This window comes from Coregonus lavaretus (genome assembly GCF_964263955.1).
Source record: "Coregonus lavaretus genome assembly, chromosome: 27".
Lineage (NCBI taxonomy): Eukaryota > Metazoa > Chordata > Actinopteri > Salmoniformes > Salmonidae > Coregonus > Coregonus lavaretus.
The window spans coordinates 2643587-2657314 of NC_140014.1; the positions used below are offsets into that span (position 1 = coordinate 2643587).

The 13728-nt window shown below is 41.4% G+C and overlaps 1 protein-coding gene across 1 annotated transcript in view; it reads left to right on the forward strand.

Moving 5' to 3' along the window:
• Window positions 1-13728, forward strand: part of LOC311102584 (ALK tyrosine kinase receptor-like) — a gene marked incomplete at both ends in the record, with an annotated part of 143315 nt that overhangs the window by 114969 nt on the left and 14618 nt on the right. The window contains 2 exons of the mRNA XM_084143958.1: window positions 449-513; window positions 955-1084. Of these exons, the coding sequence (XP_084000084.1) occupies window positions 449-513; window positions 955-1084 (195 nt within the window). The remainder of the gene's footprint in view (window positions 1-448; window positions 514-954; window positions 1085-13728) is intronic.

The following is a 13728-nucleotide window of genomic DNA, read 5'->3' on the forward strand; positions in this document are numbered from 1 at the left end:
CTGTATACCACCCCTACCTTGTCACAACACAAATGATTGGCTCAAACGCATTTAGAAGGAAAGAAATTCCACAAATTAATTTTGAAGAAGGCACACCTGTTAATTGAAATGCATTCCAGGTGACTACCTCATGAAGCTGGTTGAGTGAATGCCAAGAGTGTGCAAAGCTGTCATCAAGGCAAAGGGTGGCTATTTGAAGAATCTCAAATCTCAAATATATTTTGATTTGTTTAACACTTTTTTGGTTACTACATGATTCCATATGTGTTATTTCATAGTTGATGTCTTCACTATTATTATACAATGTAAACAATAAAGAAAAACCCTTGAATGAGTAGCTGTTCTAAAACTTTTGACCGTTAGTGTAGATTGATCCCTAGCACTGCAAGACAATGTCTATGTTCTTTCTGAATGTCCTCATTGTGTGTTCTGTGTATGTGTAATATAGACACTCCCTGAGGTGTGCTCTGAGCAGGATGAGCTCGACTTTCTCATGGAGGCTCTCATTATCAGGTAACACACACACATGTACACACGTGTAAAAACACAAACTCACACACAAACTCACACAGTCACACATACAAAGCTTTGGTTGAGGACATATTACAAACATGCTCCTACCATGGCAGACCATTCTTCAACAACCATGCAATAACTTGTCCTTTCTGACCCTCTTCTCCCACCTTCCCCTGCTCCTCCCTTCCTCCTTCCCCCTCTCCTCTCCCCTCGTCCATCACTCTCTCCTTCCTCCTTCTTCCTCCCTCGTTTCTTCTCTCCTCCCTCCTTCCCTCTCTCCTCCCTTGCTCCCCCTCTCTCCTCCCTCGTTTCCTCGCTCCTCCCTTCCTCCCCCTCTCTCCTTCCCTCTCCTCCCTCATTCCGTCTCCTCCCTCCCCCTTTTCTCCCTTCTTCCCTCTATTCCTTCCCTCTCTCTTTTCTCTGTCTCTTCCTCTGCAGTAAATTCAGCCACCAAAACATAGTGCGGTGTATAGGGGTGAGTCTTCAGGCCCTGCCACGCTTCATCCTACTGGAATTGATGGCTGGAGGAGATCTCAAGAGTTTCCTGAGAGAGACGCGGCCCAGACTGGTCAGTTGAGTTGCCTGCTTGTTCCGTGTATTTCACTTATATCAGTGTGTTAGTTGACAACGTTTTTACATTAGTTCACAGTGCAGGTATTTTTGCGGCATGAAAATGTAGCCTTAAGTGTTTTGCTCACAACAACAGGAGACGGTACCTTGGACCAGAGAGTTCTGAAATCTTAAAGTGTGTTTGACTACATTTGCCAAAATGTAACAACAAGGCGCATAGAGGGCAAAATACACGAGTTACAATATGTTCTTTGTTAGTATTGGTTGTGGATCTTTGCTTTCCTTCATTAGGATAAACGCAAAAAAATAAGTGCTAGTTAGTATCAAAAAAGGGTTCTTAATTTTGTCCCTGTAGGGGAACCCATTTCTGGGCTGTGGAGAACCGTTTTATATTGGTTCTTTGAATAACCCTTTGTATAACCATTGATATGGTTATTCATTACACTGCTATAACCCGAGGGTTCTTCATTACACTGTTAAACATTTCCCGGCTACTGGTTATCGTGAAAATACAGTAAATATACAAAAACTTAATAATTTTTTATCTGGATTAAGGTATTATTGCTATAAGGGACAGTATGCTGCAGTATTCTGATTACTTGGGAGTCAATCTTGTGATTTGAACTCACAACCTCTCGGTTGCCAGTGAACTTAATTTCCTGGTACACCACCGGGTCTGTGGGTATAATAGAGATTGTTTAAAGATTAGAACCAGTAGAGTCGGACATTCTGTAATTTGTCCCTATGAGGGAACCCTTTTTCGAACCCTTAGATTTTTTTGAACCCTCTCACAAGGAACCATGGTGGGGTTCTTTGTTTTGTCCCTGTAGGTGAACCCAATTGGGTTCTGCATAGAACCCTCTCATGAAGAACCCTCTGGTTGCAGGGTTTTGTCATCTGTCCCTATAGGGGAACCCTTTTGAGTTCCATTTAAAACCCTTTCATGAAGAACCCTCTGGTTCCAGGTAGAACCAATGACAGGTTCTACAGTTATACTTATAGGATACTTCAGATGCGCTTATGCCACACACTGTTAGGTACTCACATGGTACTGGTCAGTACCTTTAAGGGTAGGGTAACATGAGAAATCCCAAAAAATTGTCAAAAGCCACCAACAGACCCCCACACCAATCCCACCCCAACAACCAGTATCAGTTCTCTATGTCTAACAAGTTGTATGGAGCTGCAACTTTGGAGTATTGTTTCTTCATACTATGTAATATATTCCCAGTGAATTGGGTGATGGTTATTTTCCCCTGTTCAGAGAAATGTGTCATTTAAGTTCCCCCCCCCCCCCCCCCCCCCTTACTGTTAAAGGGATAGGTCACCCAAATTACAAAATGACATATTGGTTTCCTTATGCTGTTGGCAAGTTATTACAGCAATCCCATGCTTTGGTTTTGTTTAGCTGGCTACTGTTTCAAATACGATTTTATTTGCATTTATGGCACAAATCCAATGCCAGTCAATGGTACCTATATTAGCATTTTCGCGCTTCATGTCAAAATCATCCTAAAGTATCTAAAAATTTATTGTGTAACTCAATGAAGTTACTTATATTATTTGGACATGAAACACAAGCTAATATAGGCACCAGTAGCTAGGTGTCCATCCAATTTGCGACAGATTTCCATGCAAATATTATACAATCTTTTCCATCAAAACTGACTTTTTGTGGCTAAAAGGCTGTGGGTGATGACGTAGCGCACACAAACAACCACTTTTGCGCTAAAGTTATCATGTACCGAATGTGTTTTCATTGCATTTTCTACTCTATCAATGGTTTTGTCACACAAACTGTTGTGATAAATGTCAAACTTGCCCAATTCGCTCATTCTCTCTAGACAACAGTTTTGCTGATAAAGTGGACAGGACAGGTTAGGTTACACACTGAGTATACAAAACGTTAAGAACACCTGCTCTTTCCATGACATAGACCAGGGTTCTTCAATTCCAGTCCTGGAGGGCCGAAACACTGTTTTTCATCATCTCCTTCTAATCAGGGGCTAATTCAGACCTGGGACACCAGGTGAGTGCAATTAACTACCAGGTAGAAATGAAAAACAGAAGTGTTTCTGCCCTCCAGGACCGGAATTGAAGAACCCTGACATAGACTGACCAGGTGAATCCTGGTGAAAGCTATGATCCCTAATTGATGTCACTTGCTAAATCCACTTCAATCAGTGTAGATGAAGGGGAGGAGACAGGTTAAAGAAGGATTTTTAAGGCTTGAGACAATTGAGACATGGATTGTGTTTGTGTGCCATTCAGATGGTGAATGGGCAAGACAAAATATTTAAGTGCCTTTGAACGGGGTATGGTAGTAGGTGCCAGGTTCACAGGTTTGTGTCAAGAACTGCAATGCTGCTGGGTTTTTCACGCTCAACAGTTTCCCGTGTGTATCAAGAATGGTCCACCACCCGAAGGACATCCAGCCAACTTGACACAACTGTGGGAAGCATTGGAGTCAACATGGGCCAGCATCCCTGTGGAATGCTTTCGACACCTTGTAGAGTCCATGCCCCGATGAATTGAGGCTGTTCTGAGGGCAAAGGGGGGTGCAACTCAATATTAGGAAGGTGTTCCTAATGTTTGGTATACTCAGTGTATGACAAGATGGATAACAGCAAGATCATTGTTCTTTGTCAATTGGTATCTTAGCATACAGATTACGACCCTCAAAATGTATTGGAAAGGAGCATCAAGCTGATCATCGTGCACTTTCACTACCCTGTGAAGTTCATGATAACTTATTTCATCTGTGTATGCTTTTTAAAGTTGTAGTGGGAGGACCGCACAATATAGCACCGTGTGACTGCAAATTTACATCATCTACACACAATACCCCATAATGACAAAGCAAAAACTGGTTTTGAGACATTTTTGCAAAAGAAAAGGAGAAAATAAATAACACATTTACATAAGTATTCAGACCCTTTACTCAGTACTTTGTTGAAGCACCTTTGGCAGCGATTACAGCCTCGAGTCTTCGTGGGTATGACGCTACAAGCTTGGAAAAGAAAAGGAAAGCCGCACACTCTAGTACAGGGGTGTCAAACTCATTTTAGCTCAGGGGCCACATGGAGGAAAATCTATTCCCAAGTGGGCCGGACCGGAAAAATCATGGTATATATAACTTAAAAACAACAACTTCAGATAGTTTTCTTTGTTTTAATACGATCAACATACAACATAAAGCTGGAGCCTGAGGACAGTGTGTCCAAAATAGTACAAGCACAACATCACTATTAATCATAAAACACGTCAAGTTTATTTGAAAATTCTAAAGAAAAAGAACACACAAACACACAATGCCTCAGTGATTAACAGAACTGTTTCACAGATCACAGAACTATATCAGGGTGTCATTTCTCAGGCAGAAATGTAGATAAAAATAATGAAATCCTGTTCCCCAAACAAGTGCAAGAACCACAGAGTCAAGAATAGGTTAAATATACAAATAAAATAAAATCAATTAAAAACAATAGCACATCAACATAAAAACATATGAACATAAAGCTGGAGCCTGAGGACAGTGTCCAAAAGCACAACATCACTATTAATCATAAAACACCTCAAGTTATTTGAAAGTTCTGAGGACAAAGAACAAACAAACACACAATGCCTCAGTGATTCACAGAAGTATATCACAGATCACAGAACTATATCAGGGTGTCATTTCTCAGGCAGAAATGTAGATAAAAATAATGAAATCCTGTTCCCCAAACAAGTGCAAGAACCACAGAGTCAAGAATAGGTTAAATATACAAATAAAATAAAATCAATTAAAAACAATAGCACATCAACATAAAAACATATAAACATAAATCTGAAAGCGTTGCTCAAACTCCCGTAACAGTCCAGTTATTTTATCTTTGAACCGCTTCATGTCTGCCACATGTTGGGTCGCGCACACATTTTTCAGACAGGGGAAGTGAGCTGCATCACCACCGGCAAGTTGCGTCTCCCAAAATGACAGCTTCAACTTGAAAGAACGTATGCTGTCATAATACTGCGTGACAACTTTGTTGCGCCCTTGCAGCTGTTTGTTCAAGTTATTCAGGTGCTCTGTAACATCCACCATAAATGCAAGGTCCGGCATCCATTCTGCGGAATGAAATTCTAACACTGGTTTGCCCTTTTCTTCCATGAACTGTTCAATTTCTTCTCGTAAATCAAAGAAACGCCTCAGCACAGCACCTCGGCTTAACCATCTTACCTCAGTGTGGTATGGCAGGCCATAGATGTGGTCTTTCTCTCTGAGAAGGCTGTCAAACTGACGGTGATTCAGGCTTCTGGATCGGATGAAATTAACAGTTTGGATGACCACCTTCATGACGTTATCCATCTTTAATGACTTGCAACACAAAGCCTCCTGGTGCAAAATACAGTGAAAAGTCAAAAAATCACGTCCTCCATTTGCAGATTGCACTTTCTCTCTGAACTTTGTCACAACGCCTGCTTTTTTCCCGATCATTGAGGGCGCACCATCTGTAGCCAGGCTGCCAGCGCGGGACCAGTCCACTCCGACCCTGTCCAGCGCGCCGACGAGTGTGGTAAAAATATCAGCTGCTGTCGTTGTATCTGTCATCGGCACCAACTCCACGAACTCCTCGGTGACGGTCAATGTGTCATCAACTCCGCGGATGAAAAAATGGCCAGTTGTGCAACATCTGTAATGTCCGTGCTTTCATCAATTGCAACCGAAAACGCAATAAATGACTTTACTTTTTGCTTCAACTGGCTGTCCAAATCCACTGAAAGATCGGAAATCCTGTCTGCAACTGTGTTTCTTGTCAGGCTGATATTTGCAAAAGCCTGCCGCTTTTCAGGGCACACAATCTCCGCTGCCTTCATCATGCATGTTTTTACAAATTCACCCTCACTAAATGGTTTTGAAGCCACTGCGATTTCATTAGCAATGAGGTAGCTAGCTTTCACTGCAGCGTCACTGATGTCTCGGCTGTGAGTAAACACAGACTGCTGTTTCTTCAGACCCGCCAACAGTTCATTCACCTTCTCTCATCTCCGCTGTCCTTGAAAGTTGTCATATTTGTCGGCATGAAGACTCACATAGTGGCGACGAAGGTTATATTCTTTCAGCACTGCAACATGCTCTGAACACACCAAACATACAGCTTTCCCATTCAATTCCGTGATTAAATAGGATGACCATTTTTCTTGGAACACTCTGCACTCTGCGTCCACTTTTCTCTTTTTTGACAGAGACATATTGGGGCAATGAGGGTGCCAAAGCACATAATGTTAAAAGTAGAAGCCGTAATAAATATCGCGGGCAAAACAAAGTAGCTCATTGGCTGCACGTGCTTGACCTACTTGCTCTGCCCCGGTATAAACAGTTTGCTTGCTTAACACAATTGCTATTGCGCCATCCAGTGGACGCAATTGGAACAGCAGTTTATTTTATTGAAAAATGGCAGCGCATTTTTATACCTAATTAAACCCGTTTGCGGGCCTGACACCCCTGCTCTAGTAGCTCAGATGCAATAATTGAATAACCTAATAACCAACGTTTCGACAGACAAGCTGTCTTCATCAGGGTATAATGACAAACACTGCAGGTCACTAGTTTATATAGTGTCAAAGGACACACGCAGGTGTCTGTAATCATGGCCGGGTGTGGCCTAATAGCATTGGTGTCACGTTAGTTTACAGACGGGTCAGACCAAGGCGCAGCGTGATATGCATACATGTTTATTATACTGAATAAACACAACGACAAAACAACAAACTAAATGAAACGTGAAGTCCAAGGTAGACACAAACAACATACCTTACACGGAACAAGATCCCACAACACCTAATACCAATAGGCTGCCTAAGTATTGTCCCCAATCAGAGACAACGAGCAACAGCTGCCTCTGATTGGGAATCACACCGGCCTGTCTAGTGTGAACAATTCATTATTAATACTTCACCAACACCTCCCCTACCACGTTAATTTTGTAACATTTAATTAGAAATCAAACCCAATTCACTAATTTGACAATTTTTCCTGAAATTGTTTGCCTTTTCATGGTAAAATGTCAAAACAACAACGGCCACGAGTCACAAAAGAGCAGGCCTCTGCTAAAGCCTCGGGCTCACCGGACACGGACTCTGATTGCGGCCTACCCTGTTCGTAGCTAAACTGCTACAGGAAATCCTAGGCCTCAATTACACCCCCACCTTTGACCGTGCGCACAGAAGTTTACAATCTGCACCGAAGAATGGGGAACTGCCCAGACCCGTCGTAGTCAAATTCCACTACATTTAGGAGAAGGAGGATGTCCTCCGTAAGGTATCACGAGCGGCTCCCATCACCCACGACGGCCAAAAGATTCACATTTACCTGGACTACATGGCGGCAGTCATGAAGAAGAGGTCAGCCTTCTACGAGGTGAGGGGGTTCCTACATCGCTGCCGGGACACCAAGTTCGGCATACTCTACCCAGCAGTGCTGAAGATCACTACTCCCTCCGGCGAGCAGAAGACATTCGTGGACCCAACCAGAGCCAAAGTATACATCGTCGCGCACCTACATCCATCCACTGGAGGAAAGACAGCATTCGACTAGCTAGCCATTGTATGCCCATACTCTGCCCCTGGCCCTAATACACTAGCCATGCTAACGCGACTAAGGACCAACTAACTAGTGAACTCATCTCTTGATGAGAAACGTGCCTCCACCCTGGCCAAAAAATGACAATTATTCTTCCAGTAACTTAACGTTATGAACAATGATGGTATGTACTGTATATGGTGACATGTTTTCACAAGGACAATATAGTTTGAATAGTATTTTATTTACATGGCACAATCAGCTTTTACCAACTAGCTGCAGCTGGACAGCCTCAGTGCTAGGTGGTGCGGTACTAGTTAGCCTAGTGGCTACCTAAGACTAGCCACTGAGCTCTATTTCCATGCCTTAATAGGATTCCCTACCAGTATACTGTGGACATGTTTAATGCCTACAAGTGTTTTATTCCCAAAGGACCACGTGTATTCTTCTTTACTATTTGACTGGCTGGCCCGCTTTGGTGCTTAGTGGCTGCTGGCAGGGGACCGCAGGTTGTACAGCCAAGCGAACACTGCAGGACGGGTATTAATGACCAAGCGTTTGCCAGTACATTTTCTGTGTTCTGGCTTGTTAGGATGTTCAATCGAGGTTTACATTTATACAAATGTTGAATTATACTGCACTTTCAACTGGGTTTGTTTTCCAATTATAAAAAATTAAATAATAATAATTACAAGACATCCCAAGTGGATGGGGTTGGTCACAGGGAGCGGTGGGGAACGTAAATATTATAATTGTTTTATTATTATTTTAATTATCCTTACAATATGTATATTGCATAAGATACATTAGAGAACTGAGGTGGTTCCCTCCAGAATCCCTTCCCTATGTGTAAACTTGATTATGTTCGCCCTGGATAGAGATCTACTGAGGTTCGGTTTAACATGGTAGTATCTTGCTCTAGTCTAGGAGAGGGAGATGCAGCCTTCCAACATGGGGAAGGCCAGCATAGGTTTTTTTTGTTGCTGTTTTTTATTTTATTTATATTGTATTAACTTTCAGCACACTGGCCATGTGATTGTACTAACATTCATTTCTAATTTCTATGACTATGCCTAATTCATGTACTCTAGGCTCCACTAGCTTTATCAGCTGGAACTTAAATGGAATTAACCATGTGGTCAAGCATAGCTGAGTGTATGCTCATCTTAAGTCTTTAAATCCGGACATTGTTTTTCTCCAAGACACCCATCTCTGTTCCAGCGACCATGATAAACTAAAGAGAGGATGGGTTGACCAAATATTTCACTCTAAATTTGGTGCTAAGGGTTAGAGGGCCAGCCATCCCATATCAGAAAAGGCACACCGTTTGTCTCCTCCAAAGTAATTTCAGATACTAATATGTTATAGTGATGGGGGAATTGTTTAACACACAGGTTGCTCTGGCTAACCCAATTGGGATGACACTAATTTTTTCTCTGACCTCATTGCAATACTTCAATTCTCATCATTTGATATTGGGTGAAGATTTCAATTGTGTACTACAGCCAAGTCTAGACAGATCCAGACCGAAGCCCAACAATGAAATTTCAAATCAGGTGCAGTAATCAACTCATTTTTAGAATCCTATAATTTGTCTGATCCATGGAGGAGGACCAATCCCACTGCTAAACAGTGTTCCTTTTTTTCTCCAGTCCACTGCTCATACTCTAGGATTTACTTTTTTCTTGCTGGACAATAGAATTCTTCCTTTTGTAACTAATAGCCAATATCACAGCATCTTTATCTCAGACCATAGCCCTGTCCAGCTAGATATTCACTTTCCGGACAGTACTGCGTCACAACGCGCGAGGCGACTTGACCCACTACTACTATCCTGTAGTGCCTTTAAAAAAAGACATATCAACTCACATTGATGTCTTTTTACAGATCAACTGCACCACGGACATGTCTCATTCTACTGTGTGGGAGTCGTTAAAAGCATCTCTAAGTCAGCATATCAGTGAAGAGGCGACTCCGGGATGCTGACCTAGGCAGAGTTGCAAAGAAAAAGCCATATCTCAGACTGGCCAATAAAAATAAAAAATTAAGATGGGCAAAAGAACACAGACACTGGACCTTTTCTTTGCAACTCTGCCTAGGTCAGCATCCCGGAGTCGCCTCTTCACTGTTGACGTTGAGACTGGTGTTTTGCGGGTACTATTTAATGAAGCTGCCAGTTGAGGACCTGTGAGGGGTCTGTTTCTCAAATTAGACACTAATGTATTTGTCCTCTTGCTCAGTTTTGCACCGGGGCCTCCCACTCCTCTTTCTATTCTGTTTAGAGCCAGTTTGCGCTGTTCTGTGAATTGAGTAGTACACAGCGTTGTACGAGATCTTCAGTTTCTTGGCAATTTCTCGTATGGAATAGCCTTAACTTCTCAGAACAAGAATAGACTGACACGTTTCAGAAGAAAGCTATTTGTTTCTGGCCATTTTTATCCTGTAATCGAACCCACAATTGCTGATGCTCCAGATACTCAACTAGTCTCAAGAAGGCCAATTGTATTGCTTTTTTAATCAGCACAACAGTTTTCAGCTGTTCTAACATAATTGCAAAAGGGTTTTCTAATGATCAATTAGCCTTTTAAAATGATAAACTTGGATTAGCAAACACAACGTGCCATTGGGTACTCCTGAGTGGCGCAGTGGTCTAAGGCACGGCATCGCAGTGCTAACTGTGCCACTAGAGATCCTGGTTTGAATCCAGGCTCTGTCGCAGCCGGCCGCGACCGGGAGACTCATGGGCGGCGCACAATTGGCCCAGCGTCGTCCAGGGTAGGGGAGGGAATGGCCGGCAGGGATGTAGCTCAGTTGATAGAGCATAGCATTTGCAACGCCAGGGTTGTGGGTTCGATTCCCACGGGGGCCAGTATAAAAAGAAAAAATATATATATATGTATTCACTAACTGTAAGTCGCTCTGGATAAGAGCATCTGCTAAATGACTAAAATGTAATTGGAACACAGGACTGATGGTTGCTGATAATGGGCCTCTGTACGCCTATGTAGATATTCCATTAAAAATCAGCCGTTTCCAGCTACAATAGCCATTTACAACATTAACAATGTCTACACTGTATTTCTGATCAATTTGATGTTATTTTAATGGACAAATTATTTTATTTCGAAAACAGGACATTTCTAAGTGACCCCAAACTTTTGAACGGTAGTGTATATATGTTTATAGATGAGTATGGGGAACACAATCACTATAATGAAATAATATTCCCCATACTCATCTATAATACTATGTGGATCAATAGGGAATAAGACATAAACTATACTAATATATATTACATATACACATATATAGAAATCAAAGACACATACAATACCAGTCAAAGCGTGTGCAAAGCTGTCATCAAGGCATAGGGTGGCTATTTGAAGAATCTCAAATATATTTTGTTTTGTTTAACACTTTTTTGGTTACTACTTGATTCCATATTTTAGTCATTTAGCAGAAGCTCTTATCCAGAGCAAATTACAGTTAGTGAGTGCATACATTTTTTTTTTATACTGGCCCCCGTGGGAAACGAACCCACAACCCTGGGGTTGCAAGTGCCATGCTCTACCAACTGAGCTACACGGGGCCCATATGTGTTATTTCATACTTTTGATGTGTTCACTATTATTCTACAATGTAGAAAATAGTAAAAATAAAGAAAAACCCTTGAATGAGTAGGTGTTCTAAAACTTTTGACTGGTAGTGTACCTTAAATGAATATGCGAGAAGCAAAAACGTATTTTACTTACTGATCTAAAAAAGTCACTTTACTTTCTCCTTCTTTCTTGCATGCAGGACTCCTCGTGTCACTCTCAATTTCTGCATTAATCTCTTCCAAATCTGTATACCTGGACTTCAATTGAGCTTTTCCAGTGTTAGTAGCCATGTTGTACTTTCTACATTTGCAGAAAACTTTGTATAACTAAATCGAGTTGCGCGTAATCCAAAACGCCTCTTTTGTTCTTTAGATTTCAATGGACACTGAATCTGTTGCGTGCAGGCTGAGCACAAAGGCTTTTCCTCAGACAATGGACCATCACATACTCACGTAAAGCCCAGCTCATTGGCTATCTAGCTAGCTATGTTTCAAAACGATAGGTGGTCATTGGACCAAGGTACAGTCAATCAAGTGAACAACGCCCATCTCATTGGTGCGTAATGATGTCTGTCCTTCGTGGGCTAAAATAGGTTTTGTATACTGTCAGATGTGCCCTTGAGCAAGGCACTTAACCCTAATGTAAGTCGCTCTGGATAAGAGCGTCTGCTAAATGACTAAAAATGTAAAATGTAAAATGTATAGGCAATATGTAATGTAGAATGATGAAGCAAAGTCTGGTTACCTTCTAGAGTGTCTGAGGATTACATAGAAACCGAACTTGACTGGGTGAAACAAGGTTTAGTGTTTCGATTTTCATAGATTGTTTCTTTGCAAATTGAAAGAGTCGGAATACAACATAGATCGTGCATACAACATGGATCGTGTTAGGATATAAAAATTGATTTTATCAAACAAAACTATGCTATATTTTATCTCTGGGACCCTCAGGATGACAAATCAGAGCAAGATTATTGAATGTAAGCACATTATTTGCCGTCAGCGGTGAATGTATCAAACCAGTTGCCTTGATAAAAGTGTTTTGTTGTTGTGCACTATCTTCAAACAATAGCATGGTATTTTTTCGCTGTAATAGCTATTGTAAATTGGTCACTGCAGTTAGATTAACAATAATTTAAGCTTTCTGCCCATATAAAACATGTCTATGTCCGGGAAAGTTGGTTGTTGTTTACAATGTCATTTTAGTCACATTATCGCACATTGAGCAACAACTGTCCCGATTTCGGAACACCGATCCAGTAGAGGTTTTAAAAAGGATAAGAATCCCCTAGACTGTGGCTCATACCGCCCTATAAGCCTCTTTTGCTGTGATTATAGAATTCTCACTAAAGACCTCTTGCGCTGTTTAGAGACAGTGATGCATAATATATGTAACTCTGACCATACCGGCTTTAACTCAGGTAGGTAATCTTTCTATAATATGCGTCGGCTATTTCATGTTCTTTATTCTGCCCACTCTACTCAACAGCCAGAGGTCATCATCTCTCTTGATGCTGAGAAGGCATTTCGACCAGGTTGAGTGAGAATATGTATTTGGGGGGGGGGGGGGGCTACATCCTTGTTCAAGCAGGTTAGGAGAATTAAGGTAGCAGGTCAGGATAATTAACGTGGCAGGGTAGGAGAACTACCATAGCAGGTTAGGATAATTAACATGGCAGGTTAGGATAATTAACGTAGCAGGTTAGGATAACTAATGTAGCAGGTCAGGGGAACTAACATAGCAGATTAGGAGAATGAAGTTAAGGTTATTTTTCTAATGTAATCCAATCTATTAGTTGTATTTATTGCACCCATTACTGAAATGGTTGTGTAGGCCAGCCCAACAGATAACTTCACTTTTGTCAACACTCTATGCAAAAGGTTTTATTGTCTTCTTAGGAATTCAGCCTCATCCGTTTTGCTCTCACCATCCCCCATTATGTCACACCTCTGTTGTGATAACATCCTGTAGGTCTGATATCTGATTGGAGGTTAACTTTACAGCAATAATATTGATCAACAACTCAGATTTTGAATCCAAACATGGTCAAATGGTGATAAAAGGGTCTTAGCGTCATTGTCTTTTTCTCTTTGTTCCTGACCTGGTGTGGGGAGATACACTCTCCCTTTCCTCTCCAGGGATTCTTGGGGGCATGGCTTTTCAGGCTTCCTTCTCTCTCTCCCTCTCTGATCATGCCTAGAATAATGTCTTGTAATGCTTGTTGATGCTTTGTAACTTAAGTTTATGCCTTGTATGTGAATCAATTTATTTAACAGTTGTATTAAATCTGTTTGCCTTTAGAGTTCCATTCTCAGACCTTTCTTGATCTTTCTATTACTGTAACTAAACAATAGTCCTGCTTGCTAAATCCTCTTTATGGAGTCAAATCAACATTAATTTATTTGAGAAAAAAAATTAACCCCCTTTTTCTCATATCTAATTACGATCTTGTCTCATCGCTGCAACTCCCCAACGGGCTCG